Source organism: Rhagoletis pomonella, unplaced genomic scaffold (assembly GCF_013731165.1).
Source record: "Rhagoletis pomonella isolate Grant_MI unplaced genomic scaffold, Rhpom_1.0 Rhpom_scaffold_00008, whole genome shotgun sequence".
Classification (NCBI taxonomy): domain Eukaryota; kingdom Metazoa; phylum Arthropoda; class Insecta; order Diptera; family Tephritidae; genus Rhagoletis; species Rhagoletis pomonella.
This window is the reverse complement of record NW_023458562.1, coordinates 28,867,737-28,895,256: the sequence shown is the minus strand read 5'-3', so window position 1 is coordinate 28,895,256 and position 27,520 is coordinate 28,867,737. Positions and strand designations below refer to the sequence as shown.

Here is a 27,520-nt window from a genome sequence, read left to right as displayed (position 1 = left end):
AAATAAAATAAAATAAAATAAAATAAAATAAAATAAAATAAAATAAAATAAAATAAAATAAAATAAAATAAAATAAAATAAAATAAAATAAAATAAAATAAAATAAAATAAAATAAAATAAAATAAAGTAAAATAAAGTAAAATAAAATAAAATAAAATAAATCATACAAAAATAAATTAAATTAATGCAAAATAAAATAAAAGAAAACATAAATTTAAAAGTAAACTAGTTTAAGCAAAAAATTTGAAATTAATAAAATTAATAAAAAAAAACACATTCGAAACGAATTTCAAAGAATTTTGATTTGATTGAAATTTTATTTTTCTTCAAAACTTCCTCGAACGACGCGCAATTTTATGTGCCCTGTCGCACTGTTTCACTGCCACAACGTTCCGTCTCTATTCACTCACTAACTCATTCTCCACGCTCACTTGCATTACTCCGCATGCTCCAGGGATGCTGTTCGTCGCCACTCGGCTGCATGATGCGTAGGAAAGTCACTGAAAGTGAATTTAGCCGCGTACCAACAGACGCATTGAGGTAGTGCGGCACATTCCTTGTGGTTGCGTGCACGTGCTCGCATCAGTCAAGCGGTTAGTAACTGTGGCCAAAGCGTCGGCTACAAATAATAGCAGCAACAACACATTAAATGAAAGGTGGCAACAACAACAGCAATAGTGATTATTAAGTATATAGAGCAAAAACAAATGCAAGACTAAGTATGTTAGCAAAATTTCAACGACGCGCTTTTCATTGCAGTGGTACGGTATGTACAAGTAGTAGCATACTTGTAGGCGTTCCGACTGTGTGTTTGTGTGCTTGGTTTTGGTTGCAACTACGCGCGAACTTGTCACCGTGAACTAAAGTGATTTATTGCGATTCGCTTCGCATTTGTGTTGATATGAGAGTGTGCAACATTTCTATGTATGTACATACATATATACCATGACTGTGAAGTGTGCAGTTAGGGAAGATATTGAAATGATTAGTTACTTGACAGTTGCTGCTTCAACGTGCTTGTGTGTTTAAATTGAAGATAGAGTTCCATTTTTTTTTTTTTTTTTTTCAAAACAGAATCGGATCTTGGAATGAAAAAGTGTATTATTTGTTAATTTACCTAAATTTTTCAATTGTTATAGATTGTTCTTTGAAAATATTTTTTCAATAAATAAAAATTAACTGAGACAAAAGAAACTATTTTTTGTGTTCAAGTGAGTGAAATACTGCAGAGCATTCAGTAATTAAAAAGTAAAATACCTTTTCGAAGCGATAGAAATTTTGTTCTCTTGAGTACTTGGATGTTCTCCATTTAGTAAAATATTATTTTATGTCCAGTGAAAACGCTGCATTATTATGGGTCGTTAAAAAGCTCTTACAGTTCGTCATTTCATCTTCTTCGGTACCAGTCGCTCACGCGAACAGGCCCATAGATCTTCATAGTTATCCATCGCAGACAAATTTCTTCAACACTCAAAAAATTTGAATGCAAGCAGCAACGAGTGTCCCAATACGTGAAGAGCTTTTATTTGTTGCCAGGCATATGCCAGCAACATCTGTGTTTCAGATTTGTAACTCAGATTTAAGAAGTTGTACGACAGTCGCCTGGGCTAAAACCTCGCTTGGTCTCGATTGGAGCGGGGAGCTCATTCCGAGTTTTGATTGAAGTGCAGGTTGTGCCCAACGCCGCAAAGCTAATGCGGGGATCACAAATTTACACATGAGGTCGTAGAGGCAGTTTACCATTTTAGCATAGTACCCAACTTTCAAGAAAAACAAAAAATCACATAAAAAAGCGCTCAAGAAATAAAAAAGAATTTTTTTCAAACGACAGAAGGAATAAAAAAATATTTCTCTAAATTTTTCTTGAGAGCTGTATACTAGACATATGCTATCAAAACAGGCTTTAAAATTGACGAAAATGTTGTAGGTGTAGGTATGTTTGTTTAGGTCTTTATCAGGAGCTGACGAACTGTTTATTCGGTTGCAGATATTCCAGATTTGAAACCAGACAAATAGAAACCAGTCAGTTGGTTCATAAAGAGCACCACTCCTCCACACAACTACAAAACTGCAAAACTATGAACTCGTATCTCGTGGTAATTGCCTTAAACGTTTGGCCCCTTTTTATAGGCTACGGAATGGGCAAAATAAACTGAGATCTCCAGGCAAGCACGCATATGACCTATTTAAGTGAGTTTATCAGCTCATTCAGGAGCCCCGACCTTGAACAGTTCAGCCGGTATTCCATCACCACCTTTGTTTTTAAGCCGCATCATTGCTGTTCTCACCTCATTCCCAAAAATAAGTCTGGGTCTTCACGATCTTTGCAAGAAGTGGCCTCGATTTTTAAATCTTTGGATTGCTATTGGTTTAGATACTGAAAAAATAGCACCGTGCGAAAGTCCATTTTACACACAAACAAATCAATATATTCGCGAAACTAGCTGCCAAAAAGTAACAGTGCGTTTTTCGTTTTTTTTCTTGGCTTTGCAATTTCAAAAAATTAATTAAAAAATTCAGTGCAATGTAAAATAACAATTTGGTTAAAAGATAAATACCCAAATCTGTAGAATTGAAAAAGTTAAAAAATTTTGCGTAAGGGTGTAAGAATAGGTATTGGAAACGTCCGTTTCAAATTTTATCCGCGAATATCCTTCAAAATTTTGAATATTTATTTTAAAAAAAATTTTAATATTTTAAGCACTAATGTACACACGACCACATCTTAGAATTTCGTCCTACTAACTTCATTTTCTTAAAAAAATTAAATTAATTAGAGAATTTCCAATACCTATTCGTCCTTGTGAACCAAAAAAACTTTTTTTTATTCTACAGATTTTTTTCCTTCATTTGCACTGGAGTTTTAAATAATATTTTGAATTTATCCTATTTTTTAAATTTCGCAGTTCTTTTAAAAAAAATATCCGGACGTCAAAGAGAAAAAATATGTAAAGACCCAGTTTTGGTACTGGTATTGTATATTTGGCCTATACAAACTTTCGTGAGTATACTGATTGTTTCGTGGGTTTTGAAGTTTTCGGGTTTATGTCGAACGGTGTTTGTATAAGCAATATGTATTATGAAGAGCTTAAAAGTGATATTTTTTTTATTTCAAATTTCAAAAACCCAAATTTTTAAAAAGGATTATTCAAAAAAAGCATTAGGCTGCCAAAAAATTACGTAAAAAACAGTGCATGAAATCCGAGGAAATTAGGTACGATTAAAACGAAAAAGGATTAAGCCAAGGAATAACTATGAAGAAGAAAGTGAAACGACGCAAAACCTCGTTTTTCATACAGAAATGGTGAAAAAGGAATATTTGCCGCAAAACTCAACAGCAAAGTAAGTGTTGCAGAAAATTGTGGACTTAGCGAACACGACAGCGAGCAAGTTAATCGGTAGTTAAAAAAGGAGAAGCAAAAAGCAAATAAAAGCTAAAAAGAAAAATAAATTTATAAAAATTAAAAAAAAACAACTCAAATACCACTAACAGAAAAGCGGCACGAATACAATTGTGAAAGCAATCTAGCAATTGTATGTAACATTCGGAATGTGTGCGCTCGTGCTTCCATATGTGCGCTTAAATTGGAATTGCGTAATAGCGTAATTCGCACATGTGCCCTCGTTAGCGTTAAGCTAATTGGAAGGGACAGACACGCAAGCATCTGCCATAATCAGCAAAATCGAATACATACAATACATAGTTACAAACAACAACAACAGCAACAAAAAGCAATAAGATTTAAGGCTCAACTTTAACATACGATACAAAAACAAAAATTAAAAAAAAAAACTTCAGCAAAGCAATCGAAAAAAAAATATAAGTTAACCCAAAATGCCATTCGGCCGCAAATCACCGCTGGAGGCGCTCGCCTTACCCGGCGTCATTTTGGCCTACAAATACAGTCAATTTCGGCAAAGACGACGGGAGGCTGCCAGTCGACGTGTAACGGAACGTGAATTGGCTGCTCTGCATCATAAAATCGTAAGTTGATATAGGCAAAAATTTACTTATATAAACACACACACACGCGCATATTTACAAAAGTATTTGAATGCTTATCTACGAATTTCCACTTGCGTAAATTTTAGTAGTAGGCTACTTTTTGGTGCTTAGCTTATACATATGTACGTATAAATTAGCCTTTGTGTATGCCAGGCACGTTGCGTAAAGGATTGCATAAAATACCAATTTAAAAGTGTGCGTTAATTTTCGGGGTTTTGGTTAAGTTAGCCTAAATCGAACCATACGTACATACATACGTAGATTGTAAATACGTGTGAATGTATGTGTGAAGGTTGATCTTTTTCCTCGTTGTGCAGAAATGACACCGCATTTTATGTGTATGCTAACACCATTAAATTACCTTTGCTATACATCGACTTCTTCAGTAGCTTAAGTAACAATACCTAAGTAGTAATGATTTTCTACTTTTGACCCTAATAAAAGATAGCGATCCGAAGCATTGCGTCCCTTCATATATCGGCGCACTTTGCTAGCCAAGTGAAATGTATGCGAAAAGTACATACACACATAGCTACAAGGAGGCGAAGCATAAAAAACCACGTCGCTATAACAAACATAATAGCTCCATTAAATTTACATTACATTTATATACATATGTACATACGTCCATTCTTACATACGTAAAATCGAATATGTATGTAGGTAAATAGTGTAACGACCGAGCCCTGCAAACTCAGCGACTAGTCAATAGTTAACGACAGAGGCCATAAAATAACCAACTAACTGAGTCGAATAATCGAAAATAGACCATACAGTGGGCCATTTTTGCGAATACACATAATTCAATGCTAGACAATAACCCAATTTTTTAAATGAATTAAATGAAACCCTTTTCAGATTCAATGAAACATTATTCAAATTAAATGAAACTTTTTTCAAATTAAATGAATTATTATTTAAAGGTAGTTTCATTTAATTTCAGTTAAGTTTCATTGAATCTGAAAAAGGTTTAATTTAATTTGAAAAATATTTCGCTTTATCTGAAAACTGTTTTTTTAATTTGAAAAAGTTTCGCTTTGTTTGAAAATGGTTTCATTTTATTTGAAAAAATTTTCATTTAAACTGAAAGTGCTATATTATTGCAAGTCTCCTGAAGAGAAACAGAGTTTTTCGATCGAAAAATGTTGATTTTCAAGAATTCTATACCATTTCTACGAAAAAATTGTTTTTTTTTCCTCTTCATAAAAATTGCAAAAGCATGCAATGTTTAACATTTGTTATTTAGTTTCTATTCTTATTTGTCCACATACTTAAATAGATCGAAAGGAATAGAAGAGCTCTTTAGAGGCGGGGACTGTACTCATTCTTTAGCCACATTGAGTCGAGACTTTTTTTGTTGTTTATAAACAAAGATTCTCCAAAATGGTGTTATTCCAGGCTGTATTGCTTCCGAGCTCTATTTTGAATGTTCTCATAAAAAGCAGGTAAAAAACTCTTGAAACGACATATTCAACAATTTACCAAAATCGCCAGTTGCTGGCACCCACAAACATACTCATACATGTTTCAATTATTGTTTAGTGAGCTAAACCTGAACCTTTCTTCTGGTTAAACTCGAAATCAGGAACTATCTATTGTTATAGTATTCAAGCTTTGGTTTCCTTTAAAGCAAAATAAGCCTCTTGAAAAATTTTCACAAAATTTTATATTTGAAAAAATTGGTATATTTAAACGACTTGAACCTGTCCATAAATCTACGTATGTTAGTGATGCTTATTTAGTTACTTTCTTTGAGATTAAAGCTACAGCACCGATGGTTGTAGGCTGAGCTATTTTAGCCGCTGGTTCACTAAGTAACTAGTGTCGCATGTCCGTGGTTCTTAATAGGCCAATATAGGTATTTTCTTGGTCTTCCACTTTTGATTTGTCATAGCACGCCGAGATACTAGCCTTAGGATGAATGCTCTAGCTCCAGCCAATTCGAGAAATCTCTTGTATATTTTCCAATGATCGGGAACCGAGACGAGAGAGATATCTATTGAGTCGGCCGTAGAGCTCAACGCAATGCCAGTGCCAGAAGTTCGGTTGACTTTGCAAGAAAATTTTTGCTTTTTGTACACCTTTGCAGTCTCTTTTCAGTAGGGGTTGACTTCGCTATAATGCACTATTTTATTTTTCTCAAAATATACTAGGTTTTTTTTTATGAAACTGTAAAAGAAAGAAATTCTGTTCAAAAATACTTCTGCCGCTTTTCTTCGGCAACACAAAAAGGAGATCCTAAGCGCCGCCGAAGACCGCTTGCAGAAAGAAGTTGCACACAGAAATACCGTTTTAAATAGAGTGGCTGAAATAGTTCAAGTGATTTCGATCATATAATATTTTTAAATAGAAGCCTCCGCCTGGGGCTGGGGTCTTCACTTTTAGAATGTGAATACAGCCCTCTAACACCCCTCATACTCCGTTTTTTCCGATCAAGAGTGCACTATATCGAAATTTTCCTTTCAGTACTTTATAAGTCCTCTAGATCGCGGTTTCTGCTTTGATTTTGTTAGCAAAGTTAGGTAGGCGGATCATAAGGGAGGCATCCGGCTTCTCTGAGAATACTCGCTCCATTTGGACCCTTTAGCATAAATAACAAAAGAAATGCCTCGAATACCTCAACCCTTTCATTAAAGACACTTAACCTGAAAGGGTTGCTGGAAATCTAGTGTAGGAGGTACATATGTAGTTTGGTAATTTTCATGATTGTAAAAGCTTGTCAAGCATACCACTATGCGCCTGTTGGTTGATTTAGGAGTTCGCTGCAATTTCGCCTGTGTGGAGTTCTATAGGCAATTGATACGGAATCATATAATGTGCAGGTTTTCCAGGGCTGTTCAACATAAGGAAATCCAGTTCAATTTTGCTTGTATTTGACACTAAGGACACTGTAATTTTTTCACAGATTTTTTTTGTTAAAAATAACTACCCACCAAACAATTTCTGTTGCCGGCAATAAGAAAACGTGTCGCCCTCGGAAACAAATTTATTGCCGGTAATATTGCCATCGAACCGATTTCCTATTACCGGTCGCTCTAAAACGTCCGCCGAAGGCAACTCGCATGGGCGAGTCGTTTTCTTATTACCTGAATGAGTCCTTTTCTTATCGCTTCAGGCGATATTTGGAATAATTTTATTCTTTTTAAGGCTTCATTTATTTTTTTGTATACCAAATCGCAACTTACAATCGGAATTAATTCATTTTCTCGCTGTGAGGCTTCCTATTTCTTCAATCTTGTCCTTGGGCATAATTTAGATGCTTTTGGCCAATACTATTGACGCCATATTCATAAGTTTCGGAATTTTTGAGAACTTTTTTATTCAAAATTGTCGTGAACGAAGTGATGTTGCCGATTTGTCACCACAGCAATAAATCGGTGAGTCGCCAATTTGTTGTCATTGACGATTGTTGCCTATTTCTCATGTTTTGCATGGTGGGTACTGTCATCTACTTCCCAACACCGATATAGTCGGTCGGACGGAGTTCACTTACACCCGACCACCTCGCAAGCAAAAGTGTATGAATACAGCTAACATTGCTATAAATACATAGTAGCAAAAGGCATCATTAAACCTTAAAAAAAGCACTAAAAGAGAATATTTAAGAGGCCACAACGACGCCGATCGAGTAGCAAAAACTAACCGCAGCAGAAGGGTATGGCAAAGGAATGCAGCAAAACATACATACATACAATTCGAAGGCACTCAGACTACAATGTTTAAAGAAAAAGCAATAGTAAGATTGAAACAATAACAATACCTAGGTTACTAAAATAACAACAACAACGGTAAAACTAAGGCAATGGCCATAACAAACTGAGCTGAAGGAGCAGCATCGGCAACAGCATCGGGTAGCACAACATCAAAAATGCTTAAGCGACAGAAGGAGGCTCGTCAACACTTTACAGATTTTTTTTATTATTGCAAGCATGTATGTATTTGAACATACATATGTAGTCTATATATAGGCGTACATGCAAGCAGAAACATCATTGTGGGCAAAATAATACTCGTATACTTACTAGTTTTTTCTTTTTTCTTTGTTTTTGTGTAAAATACTTGTGTGAACATTTTTAGTGCTAGCAAACAACTATTTTTTTTTTTTTGTTATGGGTCGGCAATGTTTTAGAAATTCGAAATTGTTTGTTGTTACAAAATAAAAGTAAACACAAGCGATGGGCATGTTTTGTTATTGAGGCATAAGAAAAGAGGCTAGGAGAAAGGGCAAATGAGAAAAAGCAAATTGCGTGACGATAGCTGTGGGTTATGAATAGTAATAGTAAAATGAATAAAAATATGCATTTTTTGCTATGGCAGCATACACAAATATTCGCCAAATAAAACGAAAATTTTAAGAACCATACAATTGTTGACTCTTCATTATACTTAAAAAGGTGCCATAGTGGAAAACAAAAAAAAAGATCAACACTAATTTCCATACAATATATAATTCGAGCCCTAATCGCGAAAATAATGTCAACGACATTTGTTAAAAATTTACTTTTTGAAAAAATTCGGTTACATTACACCAAGGCTGCTTTTGTCATAACATCATTCCGGGCCCCATTTGCATATCGTTTCGCATGGTGTCAAAAGCATTCTAGAACTATACTTCAAAATAGAAAGTGTCTCTATCCAGTATAGGATGGGTAAGGGTACGCCACAAGCTGGTATTCTCTCACCTTTCCTCCGGGTTGTGGTCATTAACGGCTGTTAAGGCAACTAAGAGGGCCTGGAAAAGGATACGGTTCTGAATACTGCTTATGATCTGATAAAAGATAGTTTGAGCTTGCTGAGTAAACGTCCTGTTGGACTCTTCCTAATACTTAGTTAGAAAGAAGTTTGACTATTCACGCAAAAGTTCTTGTCTGACGGAATATGCTTCAGAAGACTTCGTTAGCGCAGAAGCCGGAACCATCCCAAAAGCATAAACAGACGACAGCGTTGTCCCGGATCAACTCGGGAATTAACTGCAGTTGATCTGGATTAAGTCCGAGTTAATTCGGATCAACGCTGCCGTCTGTTTAAGCTTCTAGATATCGCAGGCAAAGTCGCTCTAAGCAACCTTTTCTTTACTTGTATTCCTGCAATAGCTGGCAGGGTCGCAAACAACGGCTGAACGGATGAAACAAAGGAACTTTTTTTCGAACGAAAGTCGGCAGTCGGCGATGTTGATCGACCCAAAATGAAGGTACCTGTCAGTAATAATGCACTTGGTAGGCTATTCAACTGTTTGACGTCGATAGGGGTGAAAACAAGATGACTAGGTTTGGTTCGTTTTAAATGGGTACAGGGTCACTGTGATATTACGGGAATCTGTGTGAGAACTGAGTTGGCAATAAGGGCAAATTTCGAGGAGATCGCTCTGGAAAATTAATAAGTAAAGAAAATTGTGGACTACTTGCGGCCTAACCCTCAAAACCTAGGCCTCATATTAGCTCAGAGATTGCTTGACGAAAATCAGAAAATGTGAAAACGCATGTATGTGTGTAAGCTCTGCACAGGGTGAATTGAGACTGTCAAGGGAACTTCTTAGGCACATAGAGCCACGACTTGTATATCATTTTGGGGATAAAACTCCCGCGGGGAGACTACAGCTGAGTCTTAGAGTCACAGCTGTTTGCAATATGACGAGATTCAATAATTTTAACAATTTTTTCAAGCTACTCAGTTTTAGGAAGCCTAAAGTCGAAACGCTTTGGCGCTCACTATTTAACCCTTTCAGTACGAAAACTCAACCGTTGAAGCTTAAAATTTAAAAAATTGTACACCGGCTAATTTTGCTTCGTTAATTTCAAAAATTTTATGAAACTGTTAGTTTCTTCTGTATACAGCGTCCGTTATATTGGACAGTGGCACCCTAGGTTTGTGAAATGGGAAGCGTTCTCAATTTTTTTTTTCTTCTTTCGCGAAATTTAAGATTTTTTTTAACCCTATTCAACCAAAACACTCAATTCTATCCAAATATCTATTATGCTATTCACAATCGACTTATGTGACACTTTCTTCCTTTGATAAAAAACAAGGTCAGATGCATTCAGAAAATATAATTACAGAAACGCAGTAAAAAAGAAGAATATAATTTTCTCAAAATAACTTAATTTTAACAATTATTTTACGAAAAAAGAGCTTTAAGCCCAAAAAAGTTAGTGCAACATATTGAAAGCTTGTACTTCCAAGGTTAAACAGGCCTAACGAGATCTGAGAATTCAATCAAACCAAAGAGGCATTCCCAAACGATAACAATAGCGCAATCGAGGTTTGCGATTGCCTGCCGAGGAACGAGAGCTGTTTAGAAATTTTTTTTCTGTAATTTTTTTTTTGATGTTGCTTTGTCCAGGGATCGAACTTTGGTACGTAGTGCACACCATTAACCACTTGGCTACAGCGGTCGCGACTATTAAAAACAGATTTGCATAATTTTAACCAACAGAAGACTTAAGTAGCATGGATTTTAGCAAACAGAAGCCTATTAGTCCCCATAAAAATATACAGGATAATCTAAAGCTTTTTTAGTGCAGGTTTTCCTACAATCCCGCAGACTTTAAAGGCAAATATTTTCTCCAACACTCGCGTGGAGGAACCAAAAGGGTTTTACTCTTAATAAATATAAATATGTTTATCGTTATAGATTAAAACTGAAAATCAGAATGCATCGTAATAATAAAATTTTGTTAACCTTACAGTTGGGTCACCCGTTATGTGTTTTTTTTATGAATACTTACTCGCTGGTATATTATTTTTTATTCATTCATTTACCCGCATGCAATTTGTTTTTTTTTTTTTGTTGCATTTGTAAGAATATGCCGTTGACGGGGTTAACACTGTATTAAGGTCGGTCGTGTTGAGATTTAAGGTCACCTAACTAGCTTTAGAAAATCACACGCGCGTACAAAAGTTTTAAAAGCAGGCGAAAAAACAATAGCGTTAGGCAGCAATGCATAAAAGTTAGAAAGCGCTGACTATACATACGCGTACAAACAAATTTTTATTATACATACATACGTATGTTTGCAAGTATTTGAGTGTTGTGTGTGCTTATGAGTGGCTAATATTTAGATGGAATAAAGAATAGTGCTTAGCATTTTCAACTATTTTTGCTGAATACTCTTTTTTCATATAAGCACTCGCTCACATACCTACATATGCATTATACATAAATAGTTGTGTTAGCGTGCGCATGTTAGAAAATTAATTTTCTTCCATGTATTTGCTGAGTGGCAAATTTAACACTTGAGCGAGGCAAATTACTTAAAAGCAGCCACATGAAGAAGAAGAAAATATATTTTATTTTTGGTTGTTTGGTTCTTAACATAAATTGAATGGGCTGATAACAAAAGCTTTTATGTGTAATATGCTGCTGGCTTACTAGCATTTGCATAGCAAAAAAAAATCGCCACACCCCCTGTGGCCTACACAAATAAATGGTAGGGAATAATAGCATAGAATGGCCTTCGTACATTTTTCGGACTATCGAGCAAGCTGTTGCCTTAAAATAAAAACCTGATTTTGCATCTATTTTGGGTTATTTATTTGAGCTAACGTCACTTAAGCGGGTCGTAAAAGAATTATGTTTTCACCATACTGCGATTATACCATGGAATTTTAACTCATTTCAAGCCAGCTTTGATACTTATGCAGTGTTTATAGTTCCTAGCTCGCCAAGGCGTATGAGTAACATCCAGCTAATACATATCGCACACCATCTTCAAAAGAGTCACAACTCAAAATTTTATAATTTTGAGATTATGCGCTAAAAATGTACGCAGAGCTTTTATTTATCTTTCAGCAAAAGCTGGAGCAAATTTTTGTTATAATTTGTTAAAAAACACTTAAGGTGAAGTCGCTCTTGCCCATATGATTATCATGTGCTAAGAAATAGTTTTTCGCATTTTCTGACAAACGTATTATTTTGAGTTGTGACTCTTTTGAAGACTGTGTGCGATATGTAAGTTAACAGTGATTATATACATGCATATTAGAGATGGACGCTGGACATCGGGACCTACGGTATTGATTTGAAAATGGCCTGGATGGGCGGTATCGGAAAGGTCTTTAAAAATTTCCCAACACTCCAGGTAAAACCCGCTAACTCCACAGATTTATTAAATCTACCTTAAAAACGTTTTATGAAATAAACACTTTTCTATGTTTTATTGAGACGAAAACGAACAACAAAGCAAAATAAACTAAGCGAAAGATGCCACAGCTTTCATTACTTAAAATTATTATTTATTATTTAAATTACGATTCTGAAAAACGTCGGGATGGGCAGCTTCGGGACTTAAAAAATTAACTTCGGGCGGGATCAGGATTGAATAGAAAATGTCAAAGTTATAAATGCACCTTTTGTTGACAAGTTTTAGCATTTAATTTTTTTGTTATTTAGTTTTATTTTTTTTTATAAAAATATAGTTTATTCTTAAGCAAAAACCCTATGAATCAAATGTTCAAACTTTGTACAAAAGTAAAAAATATCATTAAATAAGTTTTCATAAAAATTTCACAATTTTTATTCATTCTGATTTTTTGCAGTTTTTTTGCCTAGGGTTTTAGATATTTTTTCCAGCTTAAAAAAAAGCAAAAAGCAATGGGCTGCACAACTCCTTATTAAAGTCTTTCTAAGAAATCTGATTAAAAAACATGAAAGTTTGTAAATATTTTTTATATTGCGTAAATTTCGAAACTTGGATAAATACGCTTTTTGTTAAGGAATAAACTATAGGGCTATTCGCGATCCGGTGCAAATGGCCTAGCATCATTGCATTGCAAATTTGTATTGCAAATTATTTGCAATACACAAACAAAATACACGCATTTGCATTTGTCATGGCTTGGCAAATTTGCAATACCGAAAATCCATAGCATAAAAATGCTATGCATTGCATTCATAAACAAAACCAAAGCTGATGCACAAAAATTGTTTTGCAAAAGCTTTGCCATGACAGTTTAATAAAGGTCGCTCACAATCCATGGCATATTTCTGCAATTGCATAAATTTGTCAGCTCTTATACACCGAATCGCGAATAGCCCTTATATTTTTATAAGAAACGAACTCAAACTAAATGAGAAAAAAAATGGCTAAAACTTGCCAATAAGTGGTGGTTTATAATTTTGACGCGGGGTATATAGAAATTAGCAATTTATGTTGGTTCTGCGAAAAAGCAGATAATAATAAAGTTAGATTGCAATATGGCGTTTACCTAGCTTAGGAAACTTAAAAGAAATTTTTAAAATTCTCAGTATAACATTTTTGATTTTCTCAGTATAACATTTTTGATTTTGATTTAAAAAAAAACATGCTAGATTGGAAATTATTTGACCTACTGAACTCAACCAACCTCAACCAATAAACCTTAAAAAGTATTGTTGATGACAAAACACCATTACTATGGCTGTCTAAAATAGATTGCCTAAAAGTATGCAACGGTGTATGCATAGATACGTTAGGCTATATAAGCACTACTTCCTTAATGTATTTCACATTGTATGGGGTTCTTAACCGGCTTATGACGCACTATTTGCTTGCTAAGTGTTTTATATTATGAAGTAAGTTTTTTCAATGAGATTTTAAACAAGCTCCCCTTTTAGCCATTCTAACCAGAATGAATGCTAAGCTAGTTCAAAGCCCAATCTAGTTTCAACTTTGTCCCTGATATCACAGAGCCCTGTGTAGTTAGTCTGCTTTCTCTCTATTCCATGTCGACAACACTCCATAAACCCCACATTTACGCTTAAAGAGCTATTAAGCAAATACTTCTTGGGCTACCCCTTTCTGCGACGCCGATAAAGGAACTTATATACAACATATGTAGCTTTTAAGGGCGAGGTGACTGGGCTTTATCATATTCCGGTTAATATTCAGGTATTGCAGAAAGCTGCATGGGGATAGGTTGCCATAAGAAACAACCTTCGAGATGATCTCTGAGAGCATGGGACCACCTACAGATTAGCCGCGAAAGCCAAAACATATACAATCTCAAGATCTTCCCGGGTAGGGTTCACACAATCAAGAGAGCTTCTTAGGCTCCCAAAATCTTAACTCTTAAATTGGTGAATGTTTTTGCAATTGTAATTCTTGAGATGATTAAAGAAAACAGGTTTTCCCAATAGCTGCGACTATTTATAGGATGGCAATGTGAAATCATAACAGCACTTTTTTCTATGCTATCCAGCTGTTGCGAAACTGAGCTCTTCACACTTTGGCTGCCACTTCTTTAACACCCCTGAGGAGATATCCATGTCTGCATGATATTTCTAAAAGTATGAAATACATACTCATAAAATATTTATGTTTGGCTGATAGCCTCACTAAACTGGTGAAAAATAAATAAAGACAAAAAAGTTACTTTTTTTTTGTTTCTTCTGTTTTTTGAATTTTCTAAGCTTTAATTTTTCTAGCAGTTCTCTCAGCGGCAGCTTATCGTAATCTTCGCCTTTTTTGTGCCACCTACTGACATGTTCTTAAAAGGTTCGCGCGTCAGAGTGTCAAAAGCATAAGGCAACCTCAACAACCTAGCTGTCGGCAAGTCACTTGTTCCTTAATGCCAATTTATATATATCGCATAAAGAACCTTCCTCAATAAGAAACGCATATATTCCACGCACTAAAGACACTTTACAAAACTTCAAAACTTTACTACTCAAGCAACTTGAAGTATTTAAAGTGGATTTTCTGGCACTTTTACGTGGCAGACTATTTTTGTGGCGCACATACTTTAAAACAGGTATATCTTTTTGATATATTTACTCCTATGTATGTTCGTACTCAAGAATTGTAACACACATTCATACCTGCTACGTACGGAAAGATAAAGCAGAGTCCCTCGGCTGTTTGCTAACCCCACTCGTAAACACCTTTTAGGCGTGTCGGATTCAAATGTGCACGTGGGCCAAATGAGAACTCAGATTTTACGAGGCAACGCATAAAATGTACTTACAACAGCGCCTACGTTACGATCTACTCGTTTTAGTATGCATACATACATATGTAGGTACTCCTGTAAACATACATATGTACGTGTACATATTTACATAAGTCTTTTTTCAACTATTCTAATGCTTTTACTTGCACATTGTTGTTCCGTTTAGCTGGCGCATTCAATATTTTGATATCTACTTCTATACCATCGCCGCTGCTCCTATTTAATTTTCCTTCTTCCTGCCGTTCTTAGAGCCTTGTCGCTTTGTGTGTGCATGCATGCATTCGCCGCGACTCGCCTCGTGTGTTGGCAGGAAGCTGTATTTTATGGCAGCAATTGTAAAATTTTCGTTTACCGCTACTGTGCACATTTTTTGGCAAAAGTCGCTGGCATTACTGGCGCTACTAGTATTGTGACTCGTAAGTAGCTCACTTATACTTCCATGTACGTAGGTATGTGTGTTCGTATGTTGGTTTGTATATTTCTTTTTTCATATGCAAAACCAAATTAGAGGCTACACATACGCCGTGGTTTACCATCTCCTTTGGGTGCTGAACTTTGCTGGGGAAAAATGTGTTTTCGGTAAATAAATTTGCGCTAGATTATTACTTGGTTTGGCTAAGGTATGTGCTTGCATTCTTCTGCTTAGATTTATGTTTTCTTTATTTTCAGTAATACATATGTTTGTAAATTTTGATACGTGAGAGCTTTTTCACAGGAAATTAAAAATCGATTGAGATCAAATGAAGAAAAAAATGCGAAAATGTAATGAAGCCTTTTTTGGCACGCTTATTGTTATTCACATAAATTATATAAATGAAAATTTTTGAAATTTATTAAAAAAGTCCACAAATGTTTCATACAAGATAATGCAAACTTTTTAAGAAAACGTAGCAAACGTAAATAAATAATTTTTTTTTAATGTTATCGAGTTTCCAAGGATTTTCAAAAATTATGGTGCAGTTAATGTCTAATTTTTTCTAATTTTGTAATAATCTTGATTTGTCTAACGAGGTGAGCCAAGCAAAAGCCTACACCTCACTTATTGATAACTTTTTTCCACACCATCTAGCATAAATTATTACCTCACGCTTTACATATACGTATTTATACTTTTCACTGTCTGTCTGGCTTAGCAATGATCGATGGCATTTTCTCTGATTCACTAAGCCGCAAATAACTTATAAGTCAAATTATGTAATTATATGTAGATATGTATGTATGTATGTAGTCACATAATTAAATACGCTTCATTAATAAAATTCATTTTCTGCTAAATTTCCCCAAGAAATACTATGAACTTGCTTGCGTAAGTCCAATGACCGCCTGCGGCTGAGTGACTCGCGCAACACACCCAAAAAAATATCAACGAAAATCACATAACGTATACGCCTAGGCGCACGCAGTGCACAGACCATTTGAAATTTGCATGTCAACAGGGTATTTAGGGTAATTTTTTTTTTAATTTGAACTAAACAAAAAAGGCAAAAAATGTAGCAGCAATAGCATGAAAATAAACGCTGGCCACAGCCTTCGTTGATTAAAAATAAGTAAATGGAGAACTAAGCAAAATGGCGTGGCTTCGTTTTTTTGTTTTTCAATAGCAGCAACTGCCAGCCGGGCGGGTTTTGAGGGGGTTCAAAATGTATAGACCACATTTAAAATAATTATTTGTGCACTAACAGTAAAATGTGTAAAAAAAGTTACAAAAAAAATTACGAAATCCGGTGTAAAAGTCCTTGTAATGGAGCAAGCCATTCAGGCGCACAAAGTGCCAGCGTCACCGGCCAACGTGTCGACGGAAGTGACACCACCATCGCCGCCTGGCCACTAGCATTCTTGTTAATGTAAATAGTTAGTATGTATAGCAAAAACCTGTGCCAAAAACCACAAAGTAAAACAAGAAAACCGACGAAGCCAACAAAGTCAAGACGCTGGCGACATGGCGACAACGTTGCTGCTGCTGGTGGCGGCCAAAACCGCTGACCGAAAAGAAGGGAAGTCATTTATTTTCGTTTTAATTTTTTTTTGTAATTCGTGTGTTTTACTTTACATTTTCTGCTTGCTGTTTACTTTTTACTTGGCTTACCTTTGTGGTGCTGCTAATTCACATTTTTTATTACTGTTATTTATTTAATTTAAATTTTTGTTTTAATTCCTTGGCATTAAGGCAGCCAAAACACAGAAGAATTCATTCACAAAAAGAACAAATTAGAAAGGTATCGTGTTGTTGTTATTCATCACAATAAACTGAAGCTTGTGCGACTACTATAGTCCTTGCCAGCTGTCCATTTTATTAAATTAAAACAACGAATAAAATAAATTCGCCTACTCCGTTTTGACCAAAAAGCAAGCAGGCGATGACTTGGCCATGAAGTGCCGTTAAAAGTTGTGTTCAACGAAATTGAATATTCGAACTTTCTGTAGCACTTAAAAAGGGCTTAAATAAATGCGAAAGGATTGTGAGCTTCGTACACCAACATGCATACGCACATACTTACAAATTACAGAAAGGTTAGCTGAGGTGGGTTAAGTCAAAATTAAATTAAATAAATTTCTAATGAAATGCAATGACACAAGTTACGTTAATCCAAATGAATGAAAAACTTTTCAATAAAGCACGAAAGTTTAGAGTTCTCGGGCGGTCATGCGTGGCGTGGCTTTTATTATCAAAGGAAGAGTAATAAAATGGGACCAATAAAATCGGAGGGGCTCTATGATGAAAATGTGCTGCAAAGTTCACTTGCAAATTTTATTTACATTTTTTGGGTAGTATTCGTCGTATTTTTTTCTTTTCTATTTAATTACATTTTTTTTTTTTGTTTTAATTAACAATGGAGCAGTTTTTTGCTCAAGTACTGAGTATTACGATATGAGTGCATTTTATTAGGTACACAGAAAGTTTTATTTTGCCACAGCGGAGAGGAGGAAACAAGCTGTAAATATAGCTCGAGGTAAAGTAAGTGAAAGAACGAATTGTTCAAAACATAAACCTGCTTGGATTAACTTGACCCTTTTCCCGCTAACTAATGCAAAAGGGGCTTTAATGCGATTATTTTCAACTCGATGGGAAGACAGGGCAAATTGCAGGGCCAAACGCCAATTGCAAGAAAAATATTTTGGCTTTTGAGACAGTGCAAGTTTCAGCCAGGTTCTTTCCCTTCTGCATTCTTAAGCACTCAGAAAAACAATGCCCGTAGAAAATGGCGAGTATATACAACGTAATATTCCACTGGCGGAACTGCAAACAATATTGAGGACTTTGGCGATTTGAGGGAATGATTTTTGTCGTACTCGATTTTTGAGCGAACCCGATAGATGCCTTCTGGAGTCTTAAAAATAGTATCTAGAGGACTTGCGTTTATTTCCCAACTTTTAAGCTGAGTACGATAATAACGTAAAAAAATCAAACAGTACGTTTATTTTTGGAAATACATAAACCTTTTATATTCAAAAATTTTTAATTTTTTAGAAATTTTATAGAAATATGGTTTTAAATTTTTTTATATTCCAAAAGTGCTGTGTAGCGACCAAGCACCCTTTTAAGAGCGAGCTAAAGTGAGAAGGTGTAAAACTTCACGTACGCTAGGTATGCACCTGGAATATCCGGACCTTTAATGGGGAAGGTGCCTCTGCCCGTCTGGTTGATGTCCTCGGGAAGAAAAATTCGGACATCAGCGCCATCCAATAAATGCGATAGATGGAGCACGGAAAGAAAATCGTGGAGCTTTGCGATGTCTACTACAGTTACCACGTAAAAGAGCGAAAATTTGGTGTTGGATTTGTAGTGGCGTAGAGACTTCGTCGCCGAGTACTGGCGTTCACCCCTGTGGACGAACATCTAGCCATAATTCGGATTAAAGCTGTTTAGATTTTTCAACATCTCGGTCAGCCCATCAGGCTAAACGGCTGTCTCCAGATCGAAAAACGAGAAACCAAATCGAGCATGTTTTGATAGATGGAAAGCATGCTTCCAATGTCTTAGACTTAGGTACACTCCGAAGGCCAAACATCGACACGGACCACCATCTTGTTTCAGCCAAGATACGCACCCGCCTCTGTGCAGCGAAAAATATGCGCTCAACAAATCAAGTAAGGCTTAGCTTATTCTCCACTCGACTTTCACACCTGCTATCTGAGAGCACTCTTCAACACACCGACATACGAGAGCAGTGGAACCACATTTCCCGATCATTAAGTACCGCCACGCGAGCCATGTGGCATCATTATAAGAAACAGAAGAGGGAAGCGAGACGTATTTGTTGCAATAAGAAGAGAAAAGCCAAAATACGTGATTGCTGGCCGATAGGAAAAAGCCCGAGAGAAAAAGCATCAGACAGTTAGCTTTCAAGAGCAGGGCGAACTCCTATAAGAACAACCAAGACGGCCTAGTGACCGATGTCCAGTACGTACTTAAATTATGAAGGGTACACTTTTTCACCCTATTGGATGGCAGCTGAACTGAAAGTAGTGGAGAAGACGAGCCCGAGCCCCCAGTCGATGACCGACAGCCCAGCGCCTAACTATCACGAGGTACGAATAGCGATTACGCGACTGAAAAACAAGAAAGCTGCTGGAGCTGACGGCCTGCCAGTCGAGCTATTCAAGTACGGCGGCGAGGAGCTGATAGGGTGCATGCATCAGCTTTTATGCAAAATGTGGTCAGATGAACGCATGCCTGACGACTGGAATTTAAGTGTGCTCTGCCCAATCCACAAGAAAGGCGACGCCGCCATACGCGCCAACTACCTCGGGCTCAGCTTTCTCAGCATAGGTTACAAGGTCTTATGGAAGGTATTGTGTGAAAGACTAAAGCCCACCGTCAATGAACTGATTGGACCTTATCAGTGTGGCTTTAGACCTTGCAAATCCACCATAGATCAGATATTCACAATACGCCAAATCTTGGAAAATATCCGCGAGAATAGGATCGACACGCACCACCTATTTGTCGACTTTAAAGCCGCTTTCGACAGCACGAAAAGAAGTTGCCTCTATGCCGCGATGTCTGAAATTGGTATCCTCGCGAAATTAATATGGCTGTGTAAAATGACCTTGAGCAATACCACCAGCTCCGTCAGAATTGGGAAGAACCTCTTCGAGCCGTTTGATACCAAAGGAGGTTTCAGAAAAGGTGACTCCCTTTCATGTGATTTCTTTAATCTGATGTTAGAGATGATAATTAAAGCCGCAGAACTGAACCTCTCAGGCACAATACTTTACTAGAGCGTACAATTGTTGGCGTATACTGACGACATCGATATCATCGGTAGAAACTAGGACTGCGTCTATTCTGCCTTCTGGGGATTGGATAGAGAAGCAAAGTGAATGGGTCTAGGAGTGAACGAGGACAAAACGAAGTATCTCCTGTCATCACAGAAACAGGCAGAGCATACGCGTCTTGCCACACACATGCGCGATACCGGTAACAGAGGAAGAAGAAGGCCTCCTCCGCATTGGAAAGACCAGGTGGAGAAAGACTTGGCTCCACTTGGCATTTCCAATCGGCGTCAGTTGGCACAGAAGAGATACAACTGGCTTATAAAGAAGAAGAAGATTTCTATAAGATTCCCATTAAATTTTTTAGGAGTTAAAATGTTCTGCGAAAATATTGCTCGTTAAAATTTGCTGTTTCTGAAGGCAAAAGTTATATCGGAAGTCAATTTATTGATCTAGTTAAATGTTACATACGTATGTATTAGTATTTGCAATCAAAAAGTGTAAACTTTAAACACGGTACAAGAAATTTTTGCTGAGTTGAGGCAAAAGCAAAGTGAATAGTTATGGCCAAAAATACCTACAACGCCTTGTGGTTTACTGCTATTGAATTTGACGAAATTATAAAGGAATATGCCGCAGCTATAACGCAATTGTTTTAATAAATTTTGCCTTTCACCTCCCACTAGGCCACTATTAAGCAACTTCCCAACTCAGTTACCCATTTGCAATAACCGCTTTGTACACCGATTACCAACCACCTCCGCTAAACTTTTCAAGGTTTTCTTTATGCAAACGTTTTCGTAGGTGTGTGCGTGTGTTAGCTAGCGCCACCGCCGCTGTCAAAATTAAATTCTAGAAGTCTCGTGAAATGTGATTTATTATATGTACACCATTTGCTAAGTTGGCAACCAAACTCCATGCCAAAAATTAATGTATGAAAAAAGGAATGATTTTTGTAAACAAAGTTTGACCAACACAAGTACATACAAAAAATTTACGTAAACGCGCGCTTAGCTTGACCAATATCGATGCACATAAATACATACGTATGTATGTATGTATATAGGCGTGGTTATATAAATATACGCTGACCACATTTTAGAGTGGCCTGCTGACCGCAACAGCCCACTTTGCATTGCATTCTGCTGCTCTAGCAAAATGTCAGGATTTTTTTTTTAATTTTTTGCTGCCGCTACATACTTTTCTACGTCATTTTTTTTTCTTGACTAAAATTTTTTTGCTAATACTATATGTAGTACTTGTAACGGCTGCAATGTGCAATATTTTTTTTGTGGCTTTACTTTTTTTGCTTACTTGGCTGTCGAAAACCGCAGCGTGCACTCTTAAGTAATTCGCTTGCAATGAGTGGTTGCGGCAGCGATAAGTTTAAGGTCAAATCGCTAAATGGACAATTTATTGGTGGCGGAATTAATGTAAATATATTGAGTTTACATAAGCTTGTATACATGCAAGTAAACTTATAGTTATATAAACACAAGTGGATATAATATTTCAAACGGCTCCTCAATTTAGCCTGGCAGCGTGTGGCTGTAATGATTGCGGTCATGAGGTACGATATGCGATGATCCAATCGATACTAAAAAGCGAACAATTCAAATCAGACCAGACTTTGCTAATATTTTCTGAAAATATACATATCCAGTAATGGATTTGCTTTGTCTTATTTTTTATTTTATGGCCTACTAAAGTTTTCATGTCTCGGCCTAAGTAGTTTTCAAAAAAAATTAAAAAAATTGTTGAAATAAATATCTGAGCGAAATTAAAGCATAAGACATATATTGTCAAATTTCATGGGAAATATTTTCGTAGAAGATTTTAACCTATTACCTCCCGCCTGAAAGGGTCGTTTCGGCCCTCACTTAAAGAATCACCGCAAAACACAAATTTTTCCAGTGCTGAGAGATTCGACTCTTGATATAGCTCTGGCTCCGAGACATCCCGATAACGTTCTCTCTGCACTACTTTATTATGTTGGATATGAGGCTTACAAAGCCAAGGCCTTGATCTCTGCTTGGCTATTCGAGAAAATAGCAAAGCTGGACCCGTCTAACTTCGATGCAAAAATTATTTTGCACGCCTCTTTGATGGCCTGTAAAACACTGGCCAAATTCTGTAATCGAATAGACTCTCAACTTCAGCGCCTTGTACATTCATAGCATAAAACCATGTCGTAGGTCCACTTCTCACCCAGCATTTTCTTGCAGGAATACAGAGAACCATAGGCCTTTTTTACAGTTTATTTTCGGTGTGAGAATTACTCACAAGTACTAGGGGCAAAGGAAAAGAAAAAGGGCATGCCCATTTAGGGAAGGTAGGTTAAAATTATAAATATTTCTTCCTGTGGTGAATAACAGTTATTTAGTCTGTGAGAGATCAACGTTGAGCTCGTGGCTATTTGCCAAAGAACCCAATTCCGCTAGTGCTCTTTGAAGTATTCCGCTTATAACAGTTATGCAATGTCACATTCATAACTTGCTATCTAATAAAAGTCATGTAAGCCTTATAGCCCGAACACAATGAAAACGACGAGCTACAAACCACAGCTGTCAAATTATTTTAACACGTACTCTTATGTAGATAATTATTTTGGCGACGACCGGGCTACGCGACGGCTGTGGTTGTGGCCAGATTAGATCTATTTCTATTTTTCTGGCGACAGATAAGGTTCTTCCTCTTCTTTTATGTCAAACTCATACAAATTCATGATGTCGCTGCCGCGTTCAAAGAAATCATGTCGCCATCGACAAAGCGCTTAGATAATAAAGATGTCAAATTGGAAGCTGTGGTCGGTAGCTCGTCGTTTTCAATGTGTTCAGAACTTTAATTTCAAATATTGTAAAGAAATTAACTGAAATTGCATCAAAATTTCAAACTATGCAATCGCAATTCTTAGAAAAAAATTGGGTTTGCAGTTTGGTAGTTAAATTTTAAATTTTAGTATAACAAAGTGTATGGAAGAAAATGCGTCACACCATCAGTAAAAAATTTGCCGAAAACCAACGATAAGAACTAACTACTTCCAACTTGCACTTTATTATACCAAAATTTAATCGGCTACAAAACTGCATACATTGAATTTAATGTGAAATTTTGATGAAAATTGGTTGAAAATCGTCGAATTTTTATAAATCTTGTACATAGTTTGAACTTCTGACCTATGAATATATGAAAAGACAAATTCTACATGGCAATATACAGTGACTCAAACAAATGACCTCGTGTTGATTGTCTTCAAATATTCGTAATGTTTTTCTTATTCTTGTTTCTTATTTTTATATAAAACTATCGTCTAAGCTTTAACCCAAACCGTGTTAACCACAGTTTCAAGCTTTATACAAAATTTACGAAAATTCAACAAATTTTCAACTTTTTATTCTGATTTTTTAGAAAAACGATTTTTTGCATTTTCATACAAGTATGAATTTCTTATGAAACAAAACGCGGGAGACCGCCAGCAACAAAATTTCAAAATATCAACGCAAGTTTTTGTAAATTGCGCTTGTTATATTAAAAAACCCGAAAAAGAAGCCTAAAAAAAATTCTCAAAAATCAACGCGATGCTTAAGCCGTTTGAAACTTGCACTTGCATACCCAAAAGTTTTCTAAAAATTCAGAATAGAAAGTTGAAATTTTGAATTTCTCAAAATTTTTTATAAAGTTTGAAACCGTGACTTAGACGGTTTTGGCTAAAGTTTAGACGATATTTTTATATAAAAATAACAAAAAAAACTTAGCTGAAAAAGTATTACGAATATTTAAAAAAAAAAAGCAACACGTGGTCATTTGTTTGAGTCACTGTAATTGAATTTGAGATCAAAAAGTGTAAACTTTTAAATAGAACGTATATGTACTGCAATTCGCGTAAAGTTTGATTTGGGCCTCAGTCAAAAGCGCTAAATTTTCTTCACAGTTTAATTAAACAAAAAAATTGGCATTGATGATATATGTACATAGGTACTGTAAAATACAATCTTTTGGCTTTATTTATATGATGTATGTATGAGCAAATATATTTACGCAAACTTTTTCTTTTATTTTCAGGTAAGTCCGAACTTCAAGAACTATATTATATACATGAATTTCGCCGAAATTGATCAGATTAAGGTATAGTAGGAACATTTTTTTCTCCAATAATTCACTTAAATCTCGCACTGAATTACCACAGAGCTATTAGCAAATTTATACAACCCGACAATTTTATTAAAAACGTCCCCTTGAATTATTATAACAGGAACAAATTTGCTGGCCGTCTGTCGGGGCACAATTTCGATCGAATCCATTGCCTTTTTAATCCAGATTAACGTTGCCACCTCTCTATGCTATTAATTACAATTGACGTTAAATGTAAGTCCAACTTAAAACATCTCAATCTAGCACAGTGCAATTCAGGGTCTATAGACGCTTTCTTCCTAGTAAATATCGACGACTATTCGCACATTTTCTCGCAGCATTGTCGAGCATAAGAAAGAAATAAGTGAACTGCTTAATCATTGCAGATAAACAATTCAACTGTCCAATAAAGATAAGTACTTGTCTCCCAAAAGACAAAAACCAAGCATCCAACCAGGCAACCAGGCAACACACAACAACCAACAATAACGTTATAGTTACATGTAGCATAGAAAACCGCAAGCTGAGTAAAATACAATAGGGAATAAAGCAGCCAGAATGCATTGTTTAGGGAAAACGGAAGGGAAGCGGATGGCGGATGGCAGCGAATAAACTGAAAAGTGAAAACTACTACAATAACTAAGCAGTTGGTGTATAGTGGAAACAAAAGTGAGTTGCAATGAATGCGGCAAAATGAAATGAACTACTCATGAGAAGCTAGGGAAGCTGGAAGAGCGAAAAGCAGAAAATTGAAAAAAATTAATAAAATGAATGTACTGTAATGAAGGCTGCTGAAAGAAAAATTGAAAAAGGGTTACGTATGAAATGTAAAGCTTGTAAAGGAAACGAGGTTTGTAGGTGCAGAAAGGGGGGTATGCATAAAATAGTAAAGGGATGTAAGATGTAACTTAGTATAGCAGAAATTAAGCGATTAAGGATTGTTCTTAGATGGAATTGAAGAGAAAAATATCGCTTTGTTAAGCTGTGGCTTATGAGAGATTTACTAAAGCCTTGATTTCGAGGGATTTGAATTTGAGAGGTGAAGTGTTTTATGGTATAAAAAAGAGGAGAAAAAGTACAATATGTGTATGAATATTACAAAAAAGCTTGCATTGGTAAAAAAGGAAAACGGGACAAAGTTGAAGTTGGAAAAAACTGCAAAGTTAGAAATACATAAGTATACGAAAATTTTGTAGAAGTTTACATTCGTTTGCCAGTATTTACTAAAATGGCTCGAAATGTTGAATTCGAAAAGATACACGTAATCAGAGCTGAAGACACAAAAGCATCTCAATGGTGGAGGATGTACAGTGACGAACAAAAGTATTGGCACAGTGAATTTTTCGCCATATATGCTAAGTTTTTTATTCTAATTTATTTTCGATAATTTTTTATTAAAATATAGTTCATTTTACACCAGAAAACGTAATAATAAAATCTCTAAACTTTGTGAAAAAACTCAGGAAAATTCTTTAAATTTGCACACTAATTTGCAACTTTTTATTCAGATTTTTAAAAAAATTCAAAGTGTGCAGTTTTATAGCCTATTCAAATTTAGTACAACAAAGTGCAAGTTTAAAGCTGCTAGAAATCGCGTTGATTTTTGGCAATTTTTTTAGTGGAAGGTGTTGCTCATTTTCTCCATACAAAAAATAATTGTCGAATTACTTTGTATGGAAGAACTTGCGTGAAAAACAATTACCAAAAATCAATGCGATTTTCTAGCGACTTCAAACTTACACTTTGTTATACTAAATTTGAATGGGCTATAAAACTGCATACTTAGAATTTTTCTAAAAAATCGGAATAAAAAGTTGCAAATTAGTGTGCAAATTTAATGAATTTTCCTGAGTTTTGCACAAAGTTTAGAGATTTTATTATTATGTTTTCTGGTGTAGAATGAACAATATTTTTATAAAAAGTTATCGAAAATAAATTAGAATAAAGAACTTTGCATATATTTCGAAAAATTCACTGTGCCAATACTTCTGTTCGGCACTGTATGTACATATACTTTGCTTACAAATTAATTCGGGAAAACGAAATAATAGCTTTTCAAATAAAAAAGTTGTATGTAATTCCCACGAGTGACCAAAGTGAAACATTTACTTCATATTACCCGTATTTCTAAGCATTTTGTATCAGTATTTTTATATGTAAGCCACGTGCTTCACTGCGCCTGAAAAGTATTTTTCTGTTGTTACTCCTTCGCAAAATTCTTGTTAATAAAAAATAAAAAATAAAATAGAATTGAAGAGCTTTATGAAGTGAAATTTTCTAACAAATTTTCGATTTATGAAACACACTTTATTTTTTATTTTTTAATGAGGGTGTTAGTTAATATATTTGTGAAGGTATTTAATCCTGAAAATTCAATTTATTCTCTCATAACTTAATCTACAAATCGTGCAATTTCTTCAAATCACATTAACTGAATAAAACTTTTCCCATAGGTGGCAACCTGCTAAAAAAATATTTTCGGCAGTAAACTTTCTTAAACCGCTTTAGTTTGATACCCGAATTGTAATATTTCATTTCTCTTATTATTTTAATAATGGAATAAAATTTTTAAATGTAGCAATGCTCCTCAAAAAGATTTTTGGCAGTAAACTTTATTTAACCTCTTTAGTTGGATACCCATATTGCAATATTTAATTTATCTTATCAAAGAAATCAAATTAAAAATTTCAAACAGGTGGCAACCTTCCACAAAAATATTTTACTTAAACTTCTTTCTTTTTACGGTCACATTGAATTATTTACTTTGTCTTATCAATTTACTGAAACTGCGATTTTCAAACTGGTGGCAACTCTCTAATTATTTTTCTCCTATGTTTTAAAATGTAACTTAAGCAATGCATCGGTGAAAACTGTATTCGATTGCACGCATAAATTTTCGAGTATTGCGCATAAAACATACAGACAGACAGACAAAAATTCTAAAAAAAAATTTATTTGGCTTCTGTGTTTTATTATATTTATAGATTGTATAGCCGACAGTGAAGAAGAAGAATTACCAAAGTACCATTAAGGGTCAGTAAAGTAGGCCTCCAAGGAGGGTGTATATTATCCTTTGTCTTGTCACAAAAATTACAGGCGCTACCTAAACACATCTACTTGCAAAATCTTTCCGCTCTAAACTCTACCTGCTTCCTCTTGAATCGCTAAATTCAATATTTACAGAACTTACACACTCACTTCCCTACAACTTTACCATAAACCTGAGGTTCTCTCTGCTT

General features: G+C 35.5%; 1 protein-coding gene across 5 annotated transcripts in view; it reads left to right on the top strand.

Moving 5' to 3' along the window:
* Window positions 1-27,520, top strand: part of LOC118744588 (integrator complex subunit 6 homolog) — a 147,220-nt gene that overhangs the window by 3,861 nt on the left and 115,839 nt on the right. For 3 of the 5 annotated variants that reach the window (XM_036477716.1, XM_036477715.1, XM_036477712.1), the window contains exons 1-2: window positions 344-767; window positions 3,144-3,986. In XM_036477716.1, the coding sequence (XP_036333609.1) occupies window positions 3,837-3,986 (150 nt within the window). In that variant the 5' untranslated portion in view covers window positions 344-767; window positions 3,144-3,836. Of the gene's footprint in view, window positions 1-343; window positions 768-3,143; window positions 3,987-27,520 lie in introns of those variants that run through there. The other 2 variants (XM_036477713.1, XM_036477714.1) reach the window with 2 other exon arrangements.